This window comes from Odocoileus virginianus, chromosome 9, assembly GCF_023699985.2.
Source record: "Odocoileus virginianus isolate 20LAN1187 ecotype Illinois chromosome 9, Ovbor_1.2, whole genome shotgun sequence".
NCBI classification, from domain to species: domain Eukaryota; kingdom Metazoa; phylum Chordata; class Mammalia; order Artiodactyla; family Cervidae; genus Odocoileus; species Odocoileus virginianus.
The window spans coordinates 55193205-55211771 of NC_069682.1; the positions used below are offsets into that span (position 1 = coordinate 55193205).

Genomic DNA, 18567 nt, shown 5'->3' on the forward strand with positions numbered 1-18567 from the left:
TGCGTTCTCTTGGCAAAACTCTTGTTAGCCTTTGACCTGCTTTGTTTTGTATATTAAATATACAAACTAACCCCCAAAGCAATTTTCTAGTGTGGAGGTCCTACAAATAGCACCAGGGAAAAACCAAAACAGGCAAAGCTCAATGAACTGAGAAGAGAAAAAGGAGAAGAGATTAACTAGCAAGTGAAAAGAAAATCTAGAGGAAACCACAATCGGAGCAACGTACTGCAGGTAACCCCTGCTCAAGCCCCCGGAGCTGAGACTGTCTCTGCTAAGTTCCTCTTTTGGGGTGAACCACGGTTTTCTTAAAAAGAAGTGGGAAATCAGATATAAAAGGTCACGTAGTGTGTAATTCTATGGAGGCAGGGGGAGGAACGGGGAGGGACTGCTTAATGGGTAGGGGGTTTTTGAACTAGATGGGGGTGACGGCCGCACAACACTCTGACTGGATCAATACTAAATGCCACTGAAACATACACCTTAACATGATCAATTTTACATTATGAACTTTACCTCAAAATACTGTGTATGTACACAACACACACACACAACAAGGTTAGTTGCAAATCTCATTCCTCAGAATATCTCTCGTGAACTTTGGCCTTTCATTTTATTTACTTTTCTTTTTTTCAGCTTTATTTAGGTATAACTGACAAACAGGAATTGTGTATATTTGTGTACAACTTGATGATCTGCTATATGTATAAACTGTTAAGATAATCCTCGAAAACAAGCTTGTTAACATACCCATCACCTCACAAGGTCACCACTAAATGTAAACTTTAAGAGAGGCCTAAACAATTTCCATTCAGACTCTCTGAAGAATATAATCTTTAAAAGTACAAGATCCTTGGGCCTTAAGTTTTCCTTCTCCACAAACCAATGAAGCCTTAGGTTATTTCATTTCAGAGCTGGGTGGTTGGTTCCTCTGATGCAGTTTTCCACATACAATGTACATATGTCTCTTAGACAGCCATGTACAGATGTGCCAAAACACTCCAGATTGGCTGGAGCGCTTCCCTAACCAAAAGACACCTTAGAGAAACCAGTGTGATTATGAAGCTACAGCACAGTTCATAATAGCCCTGGGATTACTTACCCACAGTCCACGTCACCTGTCCACACTGACTACCTACCTGTGTCGGCCGTTCATTTCCAAGCCCACGACAGGGCAGATGAAACGTGCCCGCTGGAGGTCGTCATGTTTGTCACCTTTAGTGTTTCCTTTATCACCTTCCCAGGCAGGGTTGTCAGAGAGCCTCAGTTCTGTCACATTCTGTGAAAAAACATCAAAAATTCCTTTGCTTTAATTATTGTTCTAGTCCCTTCCCATCCAAACCTCTTTTTCTACTTTCCTTTTGCATCAGTTAACACAGAAATGAAATTAAACCATAAGTTGTGACAGAAAACAAGATTTTTTAAATGCACTGTCCAGCAAATTATTAATTTCTATTTTACTAGCATTTTGCTAAATAAGGCAAAGGAACTTTGGACATGAAAATTTATCCCACTAAGGGAAGAAAGCTTCGTAATAGTATCCCCTGGAAAGGAACACCTGTTTTCCTGGCTAATGAAGCCTCAGTCAGGCTGTACATATTACTGACCTGCCATGTTAATTTAATAGCTGAAGAGACAGTAAAATCTGTGAGGCTACGGTCTAATGAGTCCAAGGCAGGCTATCAGCTGGATATTACTGTCATACTCCTAGACCCAGTTATTTGGGTTTTCAAAATTCAATTTTACAAGCAGTGACTTAACGGCCTCACTTCAGCATCTAAGGCATTTCTTCATAATTAACTGCACCAATTTGATTTCAACTCCAGGGAGCAGCTGAGTACGTCGGAAGGAAAGCCACCACACAAACTGTCAACTTCTTGCTTGAGAGCTAGTGTGTATTCATTAGGTTCTTTGCTCAGGGTATTTGTGGATTATTAATTAAAGTAATAATCACTTTTGCATTGTTTTATTTGAATCCTCCTGTCTTTATAGAGTTATGAGTTCTTAGAAAAAAATTTTGCATTAAAATTAAAAGTTCAACCACATACATTATATATTGTAAGTACAGACTTGTATAAGTTAATTTCAGTGGTCATCACATTTTTGAGATAAGGTAATTCTGCTACTGTGGGTTTTTGAGAAATAAATTTTCTTCTCAAGGAAATGATGACAAAAATCGACATGGATATCTCCACAGCATGACCATCAGCCACAATTCAGAATTACTAATTTGTCTGAAATGAACTATTCCAAATCCCTGTATCCTTTTATTATCCCCTAAAGCTCAAACAAAATGCCTATTATAGTAATAAGCTAAAAACTTAAAAAAGAAAGAGGAGAAGGAAAAAACTCAAAGCCTCAGCCTGGGAGTCAGGGTTGTGGCTCTGATTTAAGCAATCCTCTGACAAGCCATGAGGCCTCAACATGTCACACACAGTGAGATGAAGTCACATAAAGTGAGATGGAAGTGTCTGACAAGTTTGCAGTTCTCAGATTTTTCACTACTTTTTTGATTTTTCTCCCACTGATGAGATTGGAAAGATTTTGTCTTCTCAACAAAGTTCCTTTACTAAAAAACTTGTTTTTCCACTTCTGTGATAGAAATGTGTCAATCAGAACATCTAATCAGCAGGAGATAACCACAATGACTGAAAAGTGATCTATCTATAAAAATCTCTAATTGTATAAAAGTGTCTTCTGAATAAAAAATTTCAAGTAGCTGAGTTTTAACTTAAAAAATTATGCCTCTTAACATTTATATAGCACACTGAGAATTTTTAAAGCTCTTTCACACACATTAAGTCACCAGAGATTTATAATACAGTTAAGTACAGGTGTGGGGACTTCTGGCTTGAACTTAAAGTGACTGTCCTAAATCACACCTTTATTAGATGGCTGGATGGGACTGGAATTCCAATTTCCAAGTTCAGTCTAAAACACATATGAATTCTATACAATAAACCTTAACCACTGAGACCCCCTAGAGCACTTCAGAATCACCTGTCTTACCTTAATGCTTTTAATGTGAGAGGCTGCCTTCCCAAGAGCCTTTTCGGAAGATTTGTCCAATAAAAACTCAATGACTGCATCTTTGTTGTAAAGTCTGCAACAATAAAGATCAGTCAGGACATTCTGGCAACAATCAACCTTCATCCAAAAGAAGAAGACTAAACTGAGTACAATCCAAAGTCATTTACGTCTGATAACAGAAATGTCCTCGCACTCCTAAAAAAGCAAATTAAATCCTGTCTCAACCATTTCCAAAGCATACAAAGAAAGAAACCAGTTTAAATCAAGGGCTATGTAGACTGACAGTCAGTGGACTGAATGTGACCCAAACCAGGATTTTTTAAATTGGGAAATTTAACATAAAACATTTTCAGGCTTCCCTGGTGGTTCAGTGGCAAAGAATCTGACTGCCAGTGCAGAAGACACGGGTTCAATCCCCGATCCAAGAAGAGCCCACCTGCCGAGGGACAACTAAGCCGGTGTGCCGCATCTACCGAGCCTGTGCTCTGGGTCCTGGGAACCTCAACTATGAGCCCTGTGCCGCAAACACTGAAGCCTGAGCACCGCCGTGTGCCACAACAAGAGAAGCCACCACGGTGAGAAGCCTGTGCACTGGAACTAGAGAGTAGCCCCCTGTCGCTCAGAGAAAAGCCTGCTCAGCAACAAAGATCCAGCATAGCCATAAACAAATAAATAAAATTATTAATAAAAATAATTAAAGTACACATTTTCAACTTTCCCTGGGGGGAAAAAATCAGATGTTCTGAAATCAGCCTACCTTCTTGAAATGTAACAACAAGCTGGAATTGGATAGCGGCTGCCTTTTATTTTATTATTATTATTTTTTGCTATGCAGCCTGTGGGATCTGAGTTCCCCAACCAAGAACTGAACCTAGGCCCTCAGCAGTGAGAACAAGTCTTAACCACTGGAACACCAGGGAACATGAACTCTCCAGTTCACCCAGTCCTCACCATGCCCTACTGATCCCACATGGGTCCTTCATGCATTTATGTTTGTAACTTAGCTCCCTCCTATTGGCCCCTGAGTTTTCAACCCATGGATTAAACAAACCAAACTAAAGAGAAAAGTGCAGAAGTATGCTCTGAGAAAGGGAATGACAACCCAAGCTTCACAAATTTGCTTGAGATCACTCATATCTGATGAATCAAGAATTGCATTTACACGTTAAAATTCTTTTTTTAACACCATGTAATAAAAACTCATCTCCATTAAGTGAGGGAACTATACCTGCCAAGTTCACAGGCAACTATTGGTCGTCTTAATATTTCCTGACTTAGAGTACAGTAGTTCCACTGGGCCACTAATTCAGCATCCTTGTCGACCTGAGAAGAGAAAAAAAAATCCTTTCAGTTAATTTTCTCCTTTGAAAGACACACGCTCCACAGAATTCTATATATAAAGGCTTATTCAGTAATACCATGCTGTGATGATTTTTGCTTTTTAAATCTAATTACTGACACGTGAAGCTGGGATTTAAAAAGTCACACGTCAAATAGCCACACATACAAATAGTATGTCAAATAAACGCCCCTCTATATATGATGTGTACAAAAAAAAGTTTACATCAAGTCACTAAATTGCTTGTCAATTACATATAAATATTAATATTTATATCCTAATAGTAAACTAGGAAGCTCATACAGAAAAAACAAGCAGTACAGGTTGATTTCTAACAGTGGGAACAGCTCCAAAGTTGTTGTAGCAGAATTTAAGGGCAAAGAATTGAGAAGACAGGCATTAAAAACAAAAAAAAAGAAGTTCAGCACAAAGACTGTATAATTCCTTACAAAAATCACCCACCTAACAGAAACGTTTTTTGCAGAGTACCCACTACAAGGCATATCAAGTCATTATCCACACTCTAAAGATTCAGATCTGAGACCCTCCAAAGCCCTCAAATGATATTTCCACCTATTTAATATCCCATGTCCCACTCTTTACTGTTCCTAAAATGTCAAACCCGAATAATGTAACAAGATGGCACACTTGGGGGAAAAGAGGGAAGAAAAAATAAAGAATTTAAATTCCCTCAAATTTAATTTTTGCAGGAACTATTTAAGGGTTTACTGAGTGCCAGGTACTGTGCTAGACAGTTTCTGTGACGTAAGTCTTCTCAGTTCAGTCATTCAGTCGTGTCTGAGTCTTTGCAACCCCAGGGGTTGCAGCACATCTGGCTTCCCTGTTCAACTCCCGGAGCTTGCTCAAACTAACATCCATCGATGTGATGCCATCCAACCATCTCCTCCTCTGTCATCCCCTTCTCCTCCTGCCCTCAATCCTTCCCAGCATCAGGGTCTTTTCCAATGAGTCAGTTTTCTGCATCAGGTGGCCAAAGTATTGGAGCTCCAGCTTCAGCATCTTTCAGCCCTCATAAAAACTTATGAGTTAGGATTCTTATCTTTGTAGTAGAGGAAACTGAGGTACCAAGAAGTTAAGTTGCGTGTCAAGGTCACACACTCCAGCAGAGGAGTGAAGATAAAAGGTCAGGCAGGTGGGCTCTGAAGACCATGCTTTTAATCGCTACTCTCTATTACATTTGTATTATTTTGTATAACTTTTATATTATTTATTTTTATTGAAGTACAGTTTATATACAATATTGTGTTAGTTTCAGGTGTACAGCATAGTTATTTGAGGTTTTTGCAGATTATGTTCAATTATAGGCTGTTACAAGATATTAGTATTAATTCTTTGTGCTATACAGTAAATCCCTGTTGCTTATCTATTTTATGTATTTGTTGTTCAGTCACTCAGTCACGTCCAACTCTTTGTGACCCCATGGACTGTAGCACGCCAAGTTTCCCTGTCCTTCATTATCTCCCAGAGTTGGCTCAAACTCATGTCCATTGAGTCAATGACGCCATCCAACCATCTCATCCTGATTTTATGTATAGTAGTTAGTATCTGTTAATCCAGATAAATGTGTCCTTCCCTCTATAGTTTAAAACAAAACCAAACACACAAACAACAAAAACCCCACCACACTACAGCAGATGTTGTCTTATTCGGTCCCAAGATCCAACAGCCCCATTTTGGCATCTTAAATAGCTCTTATCATCAGCCACACTGTAGAGAGCCCCTAGAGAGACTTGTTATCAGTGAAGCTGATGTACCATACTTTTTGTAGATTTAAAAAGCTACACTAGGCAAGTTTAGTATCTACTTTCTAGATCTCCCACCTGCTTTACCACAGTCCTTCACTGCAAAAAAAAAAACCACCTGGGAGAGTTGGGGACAGGGAAGGAACTACTCCTTCCCAATTTAAAACTTGGTCCACCCAAGGTCTTAAACCTGAGGAATGTCTTGGGTCAAATCAAACATACTGTATGTGATTTGACAAATGTTATTATACACCTATCTGAAATGCAAGCTCTACAAGGGCTGGACTCTGTTCACTGCTATATCCCCAGGGCCTAGAAGTGTATACTGTAAGCACTTAATGCGTATCTGTTGAGTGAATAAGAATAATAAAAATCCACCCTGCCTGAGTACTCTAGTTGTTTCAGATCACCCTTTCTTCATTTCTTTCCCCTTCTGACATCTATTCTTAGCCAAGCCTGTCAATAAGCTACTCCTCTTCGGTTCTGGGCTCAAGGTAACAAAACTGAGCTAAATACTATTTGGGTAAAAGCTCAATCACACAAGTGGTAGCTACCCAGCATTAATCTCTGCACACGTAGCTGTGATCAGAGGGTACACGCCAACACGTAGGTGTTCATTCACTCTCAAATTCCATATACATTTGTTGGAAGTTGACTGTGTGGCAGACACATCACAGGGGTCACAAAAGTGACACATACATGTCCCTGTCTACACAAGAAATAGACATAAAGAATGAATAAATATAGTGATAAGCACTATTAAGTAAAGCAGCAGAAGAGGACAGAGTGATCAGAAGAGAGGTGTATTTTGGCTATGGTGGGCTGGGATGACATTTCAGTAAAGAATTAACTGATGTTTAAAAAAAAAAAAACCACCACCAAATGATATGATTGTCTCAGTGAAGAACATATCAGGTTGAGGAAATTAAACTCCAGGTTGACGAACAAGGCCTTTGAGCTGAAACAGAATAAAAGAACTGGAGAAGGGCAGAAGATGAGGTAAACAGATCACATCCTGTCTGATCACACAGGGTCTTATGGGACTTTTTTTCTGAATATAATGGGAAATGACTGGAGGGGTTTAAATACAGTAGTGATTTAAATACAGTAGTGATACATGGAATTTACTTAAAGACTTCTCTGGCTACTGACTGGAGACTCACATGGACCACCCAGTGTGGCAGTCACTTGTATTAATATTAGGTACTTTAAACACCTTCTATTATTAAAAAGTAATCACTGGTGCTAACTCTGAAATCCTGAATAACTGGATGGGAATTCTGGCTTCATTACCTAACAGCTGTGTGATCTTGGTCATGTTACTGACTCAATTTCCCTGTTAGTAGCCTACGACTTAGCGACTGAACAACAACAAAAGCAGGGAAATTATAATACATAATTTGCTCAATCATTGGTGAGAATTATGGATTATTCAAACCTGCGTTTATCTACCGTATTTATATTGCTAGTTGAGGGGGGGGGAAAGGTGTGGCCTCAGCCCCCAGGAGCTTATCACCCTCTGAAAGTTAAAAGTCAAAGTCGCTCAGTCCTGTCCCACTCTTTGCAACCCCATGGACTATAAAGTCCATGGAATTCTCGAGGTCAGAACACTGGAAAATGTTCAGTAGCCTTTCCCTTCTCCAAGGGATATTCCCAACCCAGGTCTCCTGCATTGCAGGCGGATTCTTTACCAGCTGAGCCACAAGGGAAGCCCAAGAATACGGAGTGGGTAGCCTATTTCTTCTCCAGCGGATCTTCCTGACCCAAGAATCAAACCGCGGCCTCCTGAATTGTAGGCGGATTCTTTACCAGCTGAACTATCAGGGAAGCCCAGCCACCCTCTGAGACCAACAGTAATCAACTTGAACACAGCGTACACGGTGGTTACTTTTTAAGTGGATGCCCTGACCTCAAAGGTTAACAGTTTGAGAAGACTTCACTGAGAAAACGAAGTTAGCGTGTACAGAACTCAATAAACAGCGACCATTTGTATCATTGTTACTAGCAGCAGACAAACTTCAAATCCTGGTTCTGCCACTTACTAGCTTTGCAAATTTCTCCTCCTGAGCCTCAATTTCCAAGTCTCAAAAGTGAGGCTTCTGAAAGTATATACCCGTAAGGCTGTTTTGAAAATTACATGAGACACCCCATATTATGCGTACTGTCGGATGAATGGCAACAGCCCGCAGTCAATAAATGTCCCTTATTAACACTGTGGTTAATTCTGAGTTCTCCGAAAGGGATAAATAAGCAAGGTTGTTATGTGGAAACCCGCTAGCTCCTCCTCCCACACTGCTTCGCTTCCTGGGAGCGATCGCAGGTCGCACCACCTCCAGGCCCCACTGGGGCCACGTAACTCACCTTCTCAACCTTCTTCGGCCCCTTCACCAGTTCATGCCTCTTAGGGATTGTTCCTCCGTCGCAACCCATCGCAAGCCGACAGAGTCCAGAGCAATCACCTACCGCAGCAGCTTCCGGAGTCCCTGGCGACTGTAGGACTCACTTCCGGCGCACCGCAATGACGCAATACGCCAGTCTCCACGCGGACGGGCGGGGCGAGGCGGGGGAAGGGCTTGTGCGGCGTCTTGGTTGCTATGGAGAGCGTCGCTAGGCGCTGGGCGTGACCCCGCAGCGGGGGCAGCTGCAAAGCGAAGGCTGGGTCTTGGTGCTAGCTTCGCGCAGAGCGTACTCCTACTCTCCGGCTGCAGCCAGTCCCTTCATCTTTCAGGCGGACGTGGGATTCCTGCTGCATCCGCCTAATCGTTCTTCCACCCTTCCGGGGCGGGGTCCAGGGGGCGGCGCGGGTGGGGACGACTCAGGAGCAGCAGCCTTGTTTTTGGGTCCCCACCCCAAAAACTGTTGTTTCCATGCCTTTTCCGAGAGACAAACTGTATCATATCTATAAAACTCAAAACCCTTGCAAAACCTGTTAAAATTCATGATTGTCTGCTTTCATGCTCTTGACCATCTTTTCACTGGTTCCTTTAATTATTATAAATATTAGAGGAAAGCTTATCCACTGCTAGTAAAGCAGACCTTTTAGGACTGGGTGTTTCCACCTTGATCAAAATGAAACAAAAAGACTAAAACTACTCCCCACTTGGGAACAGAAAATACAGTGTATGTGGATTAGAAAGCTTCAAGGGCTAGATGATTGAGTTATCTGATACTGCAATTAATGAGAATTAAAAGAAAAATCCTTTAATCAGTTGGTCTCTGATTGGCGCCTGATTTATTTTTATTAACATCTCAAGAGCTGTAAACTCCCTAGGGACTTTGTTTTACTCCCTCTTGCATTCTCAGTGCCTGCAAGAGTCTTCAGTCCTCCATAAACCAAAAAGTACAGATTCATTCCGAGAGGGTTGACCAGCAGACCCTAAAAAAGTTTCATTCAACCAGAATCTCATTTCTAGGGTAGGGAAACAGAAGGCTGGAAATATCAGAAGCACTGGTCCAAGGTTAAACAGCTAGTGAGAGCTGGGGATGGGTTCTAAGATTAGTTTTCTCTTAAAGCAGTGGACAGAAAAACAAAGAATAGCAAAAACAAAGGATCTTTAAGCAGACTCTCAAACCAGTGTTCTTTTCGGACAAGTACAACTACCCCTCACCAAATTCATTTGGGGCGAAATAAACAAAATTAGCTGCTCTTTATCAAGCTGTAATTCTCTGCTGGGAGAGTTGGAAGCATTTTTGCGTTCTGTCCTCTCAACCTTAGTAGGGAGTATAGCACCTTCTGTTATCCAAGTGACAACCCTAAGGCTCAGATGTGCCAGATGTCTCAGGTCCATGGCACACATCAGGGAAGTAGAAGGGGAAGGAGGTGAGGGAGGGGCTTTCTCAAATGATGCCCATCTAACCACAGATGCCAGGATCCTTCACCTCCTCCCCCCAAAGCTACTGATGACACCCAGTAGTAATGACTATGCGGGCGTTAAAGTTCAGGCAGCTGGATGCTTTTTCTCTTCCCCCTTGGTTTCCTCTTTTAGAATATTGGTTTCTAAGCTACTATGTGTTGCAGACTATACACAGCTAAAATGTACAGGTTTATTTTTATCATCAGTAGCAACTAGTTTGTGTTGAGAGCTGTCAGGCATTGTATTCTGCCTTTATTTCATTAGAGTATTTCATTTCCAGCCACACTGGGAAGTAGGTCTGTTATCTGCTGCTTCTTCCCACTGTCTTTGTTGAACGAGCCAGTAAAGGATATTCCCTTGTGAGGATCCTTGGTGACAAGTTTGATCCCTGGATCAAGCTGTGAACTTGAAGGGCAGGAGAGGAGTGAAATCATGATAGAGAAAACCATTACCTTCTACCAAAAATCAGTATTCCTTAGAGACATCCCTGGTGGTCCAGTGGTTAAGACTTTGCTTTTCCAATGCAGAGAGCATGGTTCCATTCCTGATCAGGAAACTAAGATCTCACATGCTGTTCAGCCAATTAAAAAAATCAGTATTCCTTAACCTTTCTGGGGTCATTGGACCTGTTGGAGAATTTGGTGAAAACTTTGGACTTATTCCCCAGAAAAATTATCCATAAGCACTTGGGAAAATTTGCTACAGTTTGTTTTGTTATTTTAGTTGCTAAGTCGTCTCTGACTCTTTGTGACTCATGAACTGTAGCCCGCCAGGCTCTTCTGTCAATGGCATTTCCCAGGCAAAAATACTAGAGAGGGTAGCCATTTCCTTCTCCAGGGGATCTTCCTGACCCAGGGTTTGAACCCTTGTCTCCTTCATTGGCAGGTGGATTCTTTACCACTGAGCCACCTGGGAAGCCCAGCTGTAGTTTATACTTATATGCATTTTATTCATGGCTTCCTGAAGCCCAGGCTAAGAACCAGTACTTTAAGTGCTTCTACTGCCTGTTACAATAGTTCCCAAATACTTCCAACTTCTAAACCATTGAGGGTTTTATTTCCTGTTAGCTCTGCCCATATGCTCTTCCAAAGCTGCAGTTTTAAATTCTGTCTGGAAAAAGCTTATATGCAGAACAACTCGTTTTAAGAGTCAGCGTGAAAGAACAAAAACAAAAATGCAAAACTATGTGTTAGGATTCTTTAAGTATTTCACAGCCTGAGTACTTCCCTAGTGGTCCAGTGATTAAGACTCTATGCTTCCAATGCTGGAGGTGCAGGTTCAGTCCCCTGTGGGGAATTAAGATCCCACATGCCTCTTGGCATGGCCAAAAACTGAAAAGAATTTCCCAGCCTCATTTAAGGTTACACTTGGGAGGGTGTCCCAAAGACAGTTAAAATAAAATAGAAAATGGAAGTGATTGCCACAGTAATTCAAGACAAAAGTTACTTTTCGTTTGCAGTTTTAGTGAAATATTAAAACTATTCCAGGACTCTACAGGGCCTTACATGAACTGGGCTCCTAACTACACCTCCCAGCTCATGTCATTCATTTTTCTTTCCCACACTGGCATCTCCTCCGCTTGGTAGAACTCTCCAGGTATACATTTACTCTCCAGGTTTATGTTTGCTCTCCAGGTGGACTCTGCACACTCCCCTTGCTGTTCCTTTTGCAGAACACTCTTCCCCCGCGTTTGCCAAGCTGACTCTCTTCAGTGATGCATCATCACTTGGCTCCTGGTCCCCTCTTCAGAGCAATCTTTCCAGACCTCTCCATTTGAAAAGGCACATTTTGGTACTTCTCTGGCGGGCCAGTAGTTGAGGCTCTGTGTTCCCAGTGCAGGGGGCATGGGTTTGCTTGCTGGTCGGGGAAGTAAGATCCCCCATGCTGCAGGGGGCGATTAAAAGCAAAACAAACAAACAAACAACTCAGGCTTCCCTGATGGTCCAGTGGTTAAGAATCTGCCTTGCAATGAAGGGACACCAGTTCGATCCCTGGTTCAGGAAGATCCCACATAGCACAGAGCAGTTAAGCCCACGTGCCACGACTACTGAGCCCACCTTTCCTAGAGCCCGTGGGCCGCTACAAGAGAAGCCAGAACACTGAGAAGCCCACCTACTGTGAAGAAGAGTAGCCCCCACTTGCAGCAACTAGAGAAAGCCTGAGTGCAGCAGTGAACGCCCACCACAGCCAAAAAATAAAGAAATCTTTTTAAAAACTGCACATCACCCTATCCACTACCCTGATTTAATTTCTTCCTTGCATTTACCATCACTGATAACCTGTTATAAATGTAACTTTTGATGTCTCATTCACCAAGGAGTTTTTGCAGTAATTTAGATTTTTTTAATGTTATATCAAAATATAATTTATCTTGATTACCAAGTGTTGGGTGTGCCCGCCTGCATTTTGCATCCAAAGAGAGTGCCTCACTGGCCTTCACCCTCACTCTGGCCCCGGTATTCGATCTCCCTCAGCTGAGAAGAAAGTTACATGATGAGACCCTTTGTTTTGTCTACTGCAGCACGTCTAGTGATCAGAAGAGGCCTGGGCAGATAGGAGATGCTCAATAAATGATTGTTAAGTGAATGAAGGAAAGGAAAAGGACATTAGCAAATAACCAACAAATATGGGCAACTTGCAAGGAAAAAGCTTCGGGAGACCTGGGGTGCGTACTTGGGGAGAACATAATATTTTTTAAAGATGCTTTGTTAAGAAAAATAGTTGCCACCCAACTGGGTTCTTGGCTCCCCCAGTGACTATCACATTGAAAGATCTCTAAATGAGGCTTCTCACCACTTCCATCTTCCTGAGGAAATTTAACTTAATTGAGGTCATGTTGCTGCCGCCACCACCACCATACACCCACCATTTCCTCTTCCTACTTCGAGAGGAAACAGTACAGAATTTTGGATGTTGAAGAAACAGACTTAGCAAAAAGCTGCTGAAAGCTAAAAAATTGTGATTTTATCCAACTTTACAACTTTTTCAGAAGTAATTATTCTATTAAATCAATCAGTGGAAACTCATCCCATAACTGCTCTCTTTCAAAAAAAAGGAAGGAAACCCATTTAGCTAGGAGCAGCAGTTTTCAAAGTTTTGAACCCAGTGGTTTTGGTTTTACACTTTGTTGCCAAAGGTCCCTGGTTTAAACTGATTTCAAAAAAAGAAATATATATATATATAGATAGATAGATATAGCTCCAGATGTCTGTCTCTTTGTGGTGTCTCTGTCTCTCTTTTTGGCTCTATCTCTCGATCATTCTATCTCTCTACATACATAGGTACATACATACATAGTGTTCTGAAACCACGTGGGACCTGTTCATTACCTACTGGAGACTACGTCACTTATAAAGGACTAAATGAGTTAAAACATCTAAAGCATTAGAACAGTATCTGAAATGTAGTCATCACTTAATAGATACACCCCGTTGCTATCACTAGTGTGTAACACGTCATTTTGCCTCCTGGAGCGAACCCTGACTGGTGTCTCCCCTGGAGCAACCCTTCCTCTTTACGGTGCCATTTCTCACTGCTAGGGGCTCCAGCTGGGACACGGCGTTCCAGGGGTCTCTCGTGTTTCTGCATGTCTTCTGAACAGAGACATTGGCTTGGCATTTTGTTCCAGACTATCTTGTCAAGGATATATATAGCAAACCCCCTTGGAAGACAGAGACAATGTCTTCCTCCAGAGCCGAAGGGCAGGATTGTTTGCTGTCCAGTGTCATAAAGATAAAGTCTCCATCTGAGGCAAAGCTTGGTCAGGTTTACACAGAGACTGCTATAAAAGATTGGGAGCTTGCTAGGTTCAGGGGTTTTTTATAGCTTTGATGCAAACCCTTTGTGTGCATAGCATCACATACACACACCTTTGTGTTGCCCCTGGGACTTGAGGGATATGGGGAAATGATGTAAAAATGAAGCATTAGCAGACTTCCCTGGTGGTAGAGTGGCTAAGGATCATCTTACCAGTGCAGGGGAGATGGGTTCTGTCTCTGGGCTGGAAAGATCCCATGTGCCACAGAGCAATTGAGCCTGTGTGCCACAACCAAGAGCCCTGGAGTCACAACTACTGAAGCCCATGAGCGCTGAGCCTGTGCTCTGCAACAAGAGAAGCCACTGCAATAAGAAGCCCATGCACCGAACAAAAGCAGCCCATGCTCCCTGCAACTAGAGGAAGTCCATGAGCAGCAATGAAGAGTCAGCACAACCAAAAATAAGAATAAATAAATTATTTTTTTTTATTTTAAAAAATGAATCAGTAACCACTTGTGAGGCTGTAAGAGGAGGCCTTTGACTCTGTGCAGGAGAGTTGACATAATAACAGGTCTGACTAAAATCCTTAGAAAGGCCTGCTGGCAAGATTGTCTTTGGCGGCTATATAGGAACTTGGTTTCAGGGAGGGTTTCCACCATCCCTGAGTTGATAAGAATAGAGCAGGGCCTAAACTGTTTGTACAAACAATGTGATTCACACAGGACACCTGCTTCCCTTCAAAGAGTCCAGAACTTTGGTCCATGCCACACAGAGGCTCACACATGATCAACCCTAGTGAAAACCCTGGAGGCCAGGCTGTCATGAGTGTCTCTGGCCAGCAACACTCCCTGTATATTGTCATGGCTCCCAGCTGGGGGAATTAGGGGGTCCTAGGTAACCCCAGGGAGAGGACTCTTGGCAGCCGGAGCCTGCCCTGGCGCTTCATTCCCACATGACCCTTCCCTTTGCAGATTTTGCTCTGTCTCCTTTCATTGTGATAGATTAGAGTGGTGAGACACTATACGTGGGAACCTGTGAAGCTTCCTACTGAATCAGGGGGCCTCAGGGTGGTCTTGGGTACTCCCGACATGGTCTCTGACCCCAGAATCTCATGTCTTCTCTCAGCATCCATGAGATTAAGGCAGGCTGACTTGTTACTTTGAAGTAAGAGAAGACATTTCACAGTTCTTGCTAGAGCCATCTCCTTATCTGTCTAGGAACACATGGCTCTGTGTGTGTGTGTGTGTGTGTGTGTGTGTGTGTAGGGGTGAATCCCAGGTCTAGGACACCTTGGGTATTATACACCCATCTTACCATGGAATTGTTAGGGGCAGACATTTGATCTAAACTAGTCCAAGCAGAAAACAAGACTCTTTCTTCTCCTCTGGCCACAGACCAAGAAAGACCATAACTCATGGCAGACACCTTGAAACCATGAGAGTTAACACAGAGAAAGTGGGACTCAGAAATTGGGCCTTGATGAATCTGCTAGGGGTACCCAAAACAGCTGTTTTTGAAGCCAACTTGTCCCTGGATTATGTTAAGATACTTGAGTCAATAAATTCCTTTTATTGCTTAAGAGAGATGGTATGAGAAAGAGTCCTAACTGACACAGATCACAGCTGCTCCCAGAAAATGTCTCCATTCTAGTGCAGAGAACCAAGCCTCACCAGGATAGGATCCTTCTTTAGGGACCGAGAGTAACTCGATGAATACAATCAGTCTTTTGGTCATCAACAATTTATAAGCGCAGAGTAGTGGATAGGAACTGCAGCTGGTACCATTTCAGGTAATTTCCAGCCTAGAGATGTCTCATGGCAGAGGGGCACATAGAAGACATAAACCTCCACTTGAAGTGATGATGTAACCATAGAAACGTGAGCTAAAGCCCCAGCTGCGAGGACAGGAAGAGGAGGTATTTGACTTGGCGTGGGGGAGTTGGGGGGGGTGGTATTCTGGGCCACTCTCAGATCTGTGCCCAGTGATAGGGATGCTGTTTATACCACACTTCCTGGCTCTACTTTTCCAGAGCTAGCCTTGCATGTGCAAACTTGGTTTCTACTTCCTCTCCTTGCACACTCTGGGGAGATGCATTTGCGTGACACAAATAAACATTTTGCTTTGATGCCAGAACCCAAGTGACACAGATCAAACATCTTTCCAAAGAAAAGATTGGTGCAAAGGATATTTCAATTCATGACTGTATTGACATAATATTATAAATGGTAACACATTTGAGACTATTGAGGTATAAACCTTTTCTGATTTAACATACTAAATGTTTGATCCATGTGTTGAATTTATCAACACAGAATCTATAATGTACAAAATAAATAGGGAACCCAATAGAACATGTTGTGTTGCAAATTACTGCTACTTATAACATGCTTGTTTAACTCTGTTCAGATAAAACAGCAAATATATATATACATATTTGGTGTAAGTCACAGATATAGAATTTGTACCAGTCTCTCAGAATTAATTCTATCCAAACTGAAAATTTTACTACATTTTCTAGCAGATGCAACAGAAATCAATCACTTGAAAACAATGTCTACCCCCATTCTCATATTGTATTTTCTCCCTGTTGTTTAGTTGCTCAGTCATGTCCGGCTCTCTTGCCAACCCATGCACTGTAGTCTGCCAGACTCCTCTGTCCATGGGATTTCCCAGGAAAGAATACTGGAGTGGGTTGCCATTTCCTTCTCCAAGAGATCTTCCCAATCCAGGGATCGAACCACGTCTCCTGCATTGGCAGGTGGGTTCTTTACCACTGAGCCCCCAAGGAAGCCCAAAAGTAGGCTTCTCCCTAGCACCTAATATATTGTGTATGTATTTCTTAGTCTTTTGTCTGTCTCCCCACTAGATTGTAAATGCCCTGAAGGCAAAGCTTTGGTCTGATTCAGTGCTACAAGCCCAGCACCTAGAATTTAACATACAATAGGTACCCAATAAATAAGTACTGAATGAATGAATGAACTTAAAACAGGCACACATTGAGCTAATATAAAACACTGGATTCCACAACCTCATTTCATACACTGGCCCTACACGATAGGTCCTTTCTTCGCACCTAACTCCTCCCTGACTCTGTGGGATAAGCCAATATCCTGGAGTTGCCCAGACTCTCGGTAACATTGGGTTTGGGCACCATGACAGTTGCCATCCATTGTACACTCCCAGGTTGGTTCTGCCCAGACGACAGACTTGCACAGGTTGTGGGTGTGCAACTGAAGTGAAGAGTTTGACAGGGAGAAGGAGGCTTATTCCAACATCCCCCGGAACTGCTGCGCGTGCTGCTCCAGCTTCTTGGCTTCGGCCCGGAGGTGCTGCAGGGCGGCGGGGCTGGGGTGCTGGAGCACCGCGTGCTTGGTGGCCAGTGCTAGGTCCTTGAGCAGGCTGCAGAGGCAGCTGCTGCCCCGCAGGATCTCATTGCGCACGTCCCGCTCCTGGGTCTCCCGGCACAGCCTGTCCACCAGCTTCTGCCCGACAGTGATGACCAGCTTGCTCTGTGTGATGAAGGTCTCAGGGGGCTGGCTGTTCTGGAGGCTGCTGTTGAGCACGCCGATGGCTTTGAAGAGCGCCCCAAAATAGAGACGGCAATGTTCAGAAAGGCATGTTTTCTTCTCAGGATTCTGCTGACTCAAAGGCCGGGGGACCAGGGAGCTAGGATTCTAGAGAAGGGGAAGAAGACAACAGATCAGAGATGTGAGCGACAGGCTATGGCTGTCTCTCTTCTCCTGTTTTTGCTTAATTTGCAGACTTTTTATAAGAAAAAGTATAGTTTTGTTTGGGAAGCCCCATGAGCAGGTGCAACATTCTGCCTAACAAATTAATGTTAATTCAAAGCATGTTGTGTTGTTTAGTAGCTAAATCCTGTCCAACTCTTTTGTGACCCAATGGACTGTGGCCCGCTAGGCTCCTCTGTCCATGGGATTCTCCAGGCAAGAATACTGGAGTAGGTTGCCATTTCCTCCTCCAGGAAATTTCCTGACCCAGGAATCAAATCCTGGGTCCTTGCCATCTCCTGCACTGACAGGAAGGTTCTTTACTGCTGAGCCATCAGGGAAACCCTTTTTTAAAGCGTCCTTATAATCTTACATATTGTGTTATATATAATCATTCATATTAGATATACATAAAATTATATTCAGTCTTCCCAACAAACCATTAGAAACCCATTCTAAGAAATTTACTGACAATGACTAAATTTATACCTTTTTTTCGTTTTTTCTTTTTATGTGGATCCTTTTTTAACGTTTTTATTGAATTTGTTACACTATTGCTTCTGCTTTACATTTTCGTTTTTTTTTTTTACCTCGAGGCATGTGGGAACTTAGCTCCCCTTGCACTGGAAGGCAAAGTCTTAACCACTGGACCACAGTGAAGTCCCCTAAATTTATAAATTTAAAAAAATGCAGGACAGTTGATGGTGAGATTTTAAAATTTACTCAAATAACATGTTTTAAAGCATTCTTAAAAAATCCTTCTTAATTCCAGTATCAGAGGTAAACTTGAATCCCCCAAATTTCCAGAAGAAATCAAAATATACTGACCTATTTTCTTTAAGATTAAAATATTTATTTTACTTGCTAGTTAAAGTTTCATTTAGAATTTTGTTTTCGTGAATTTTATTTTCTGCAATGTGGCGCCAAAGCCTATTCACTAGTGAAAGATTCTCAGCATCAAATTTAGTAGCAGCCACCCCAGGTAACAATCAAAAGCCCCTTTGTTAGGTGTAGGTGAGGAGAATGAGTATCCCAGAAGAGAAGAGGTCACCTAGGGTCACTCAATTAGCAAAATAAAGATTGGAGGGCTGGACTTCCCT

General features: G+C 42.4%; 2 protein-coding genes across 4 annotated transcripts in view; both read right to left on the bottom strand.

Moving 5' to 3' along the window:
• The window catches only part of RTF2 (replication termination factor 2), a 40234-nt gene extending 31340 nt beyond the window's left edge, over nucleotides 1-8894 (bottom strand). For 2 of the 3 annotated variants that reach the window (XM_020905221.2, XM_020905220.2), the window contains exons 1-4: nucleotides 8491-8882; nucleotides 4256-4350; nucleotides 3007-3100; nucleotides 1137-1276 (exon numbers count right to left, since the gene is read on the bottom strand). In XM_020905221.2, the coding sequence (XP_020760880.2) occupies nucleotides 1137-1276; nucleotides 3007-3100; nucleotides 4256-4350; nucleotides 8491-8559 (398 nt within the window). In that variant the 5' untranslated portion in view covers nucleotides 8560-8882. Of the gene's footprint in view, nucleotides 1-1136; nucleotides 1277-3006; nucleotides 3101-4255; nucleotides 4351-8490 lie in introns of all 3 variants that reach the window. The other variant, XM_020905222.2, reaches the window with a different exon arrangement.
• A 6380-nt stretch (nucleotides 8895-15274) lies between these two features.
• CASS4 (Cas scaffold protein family member 4) overlaps nucleotides 15275-18567 on the bottom strand; it is a 36946-nt gene continuing 33653 nt past the window's right edge. Inside the window, exon 7 of the mRNA XM_070472476.1 lies at nucleotides 15275-17413. Within this exon, the coding sequence (XP_070328577.1) occupies nucleotides 17003-17413 (411 nt within the window). The 3' untranslated portion in view covers nucleotides 15275-17002. The remainder of the gene's footprint in view (nucleotides 17414-18567) is intronic.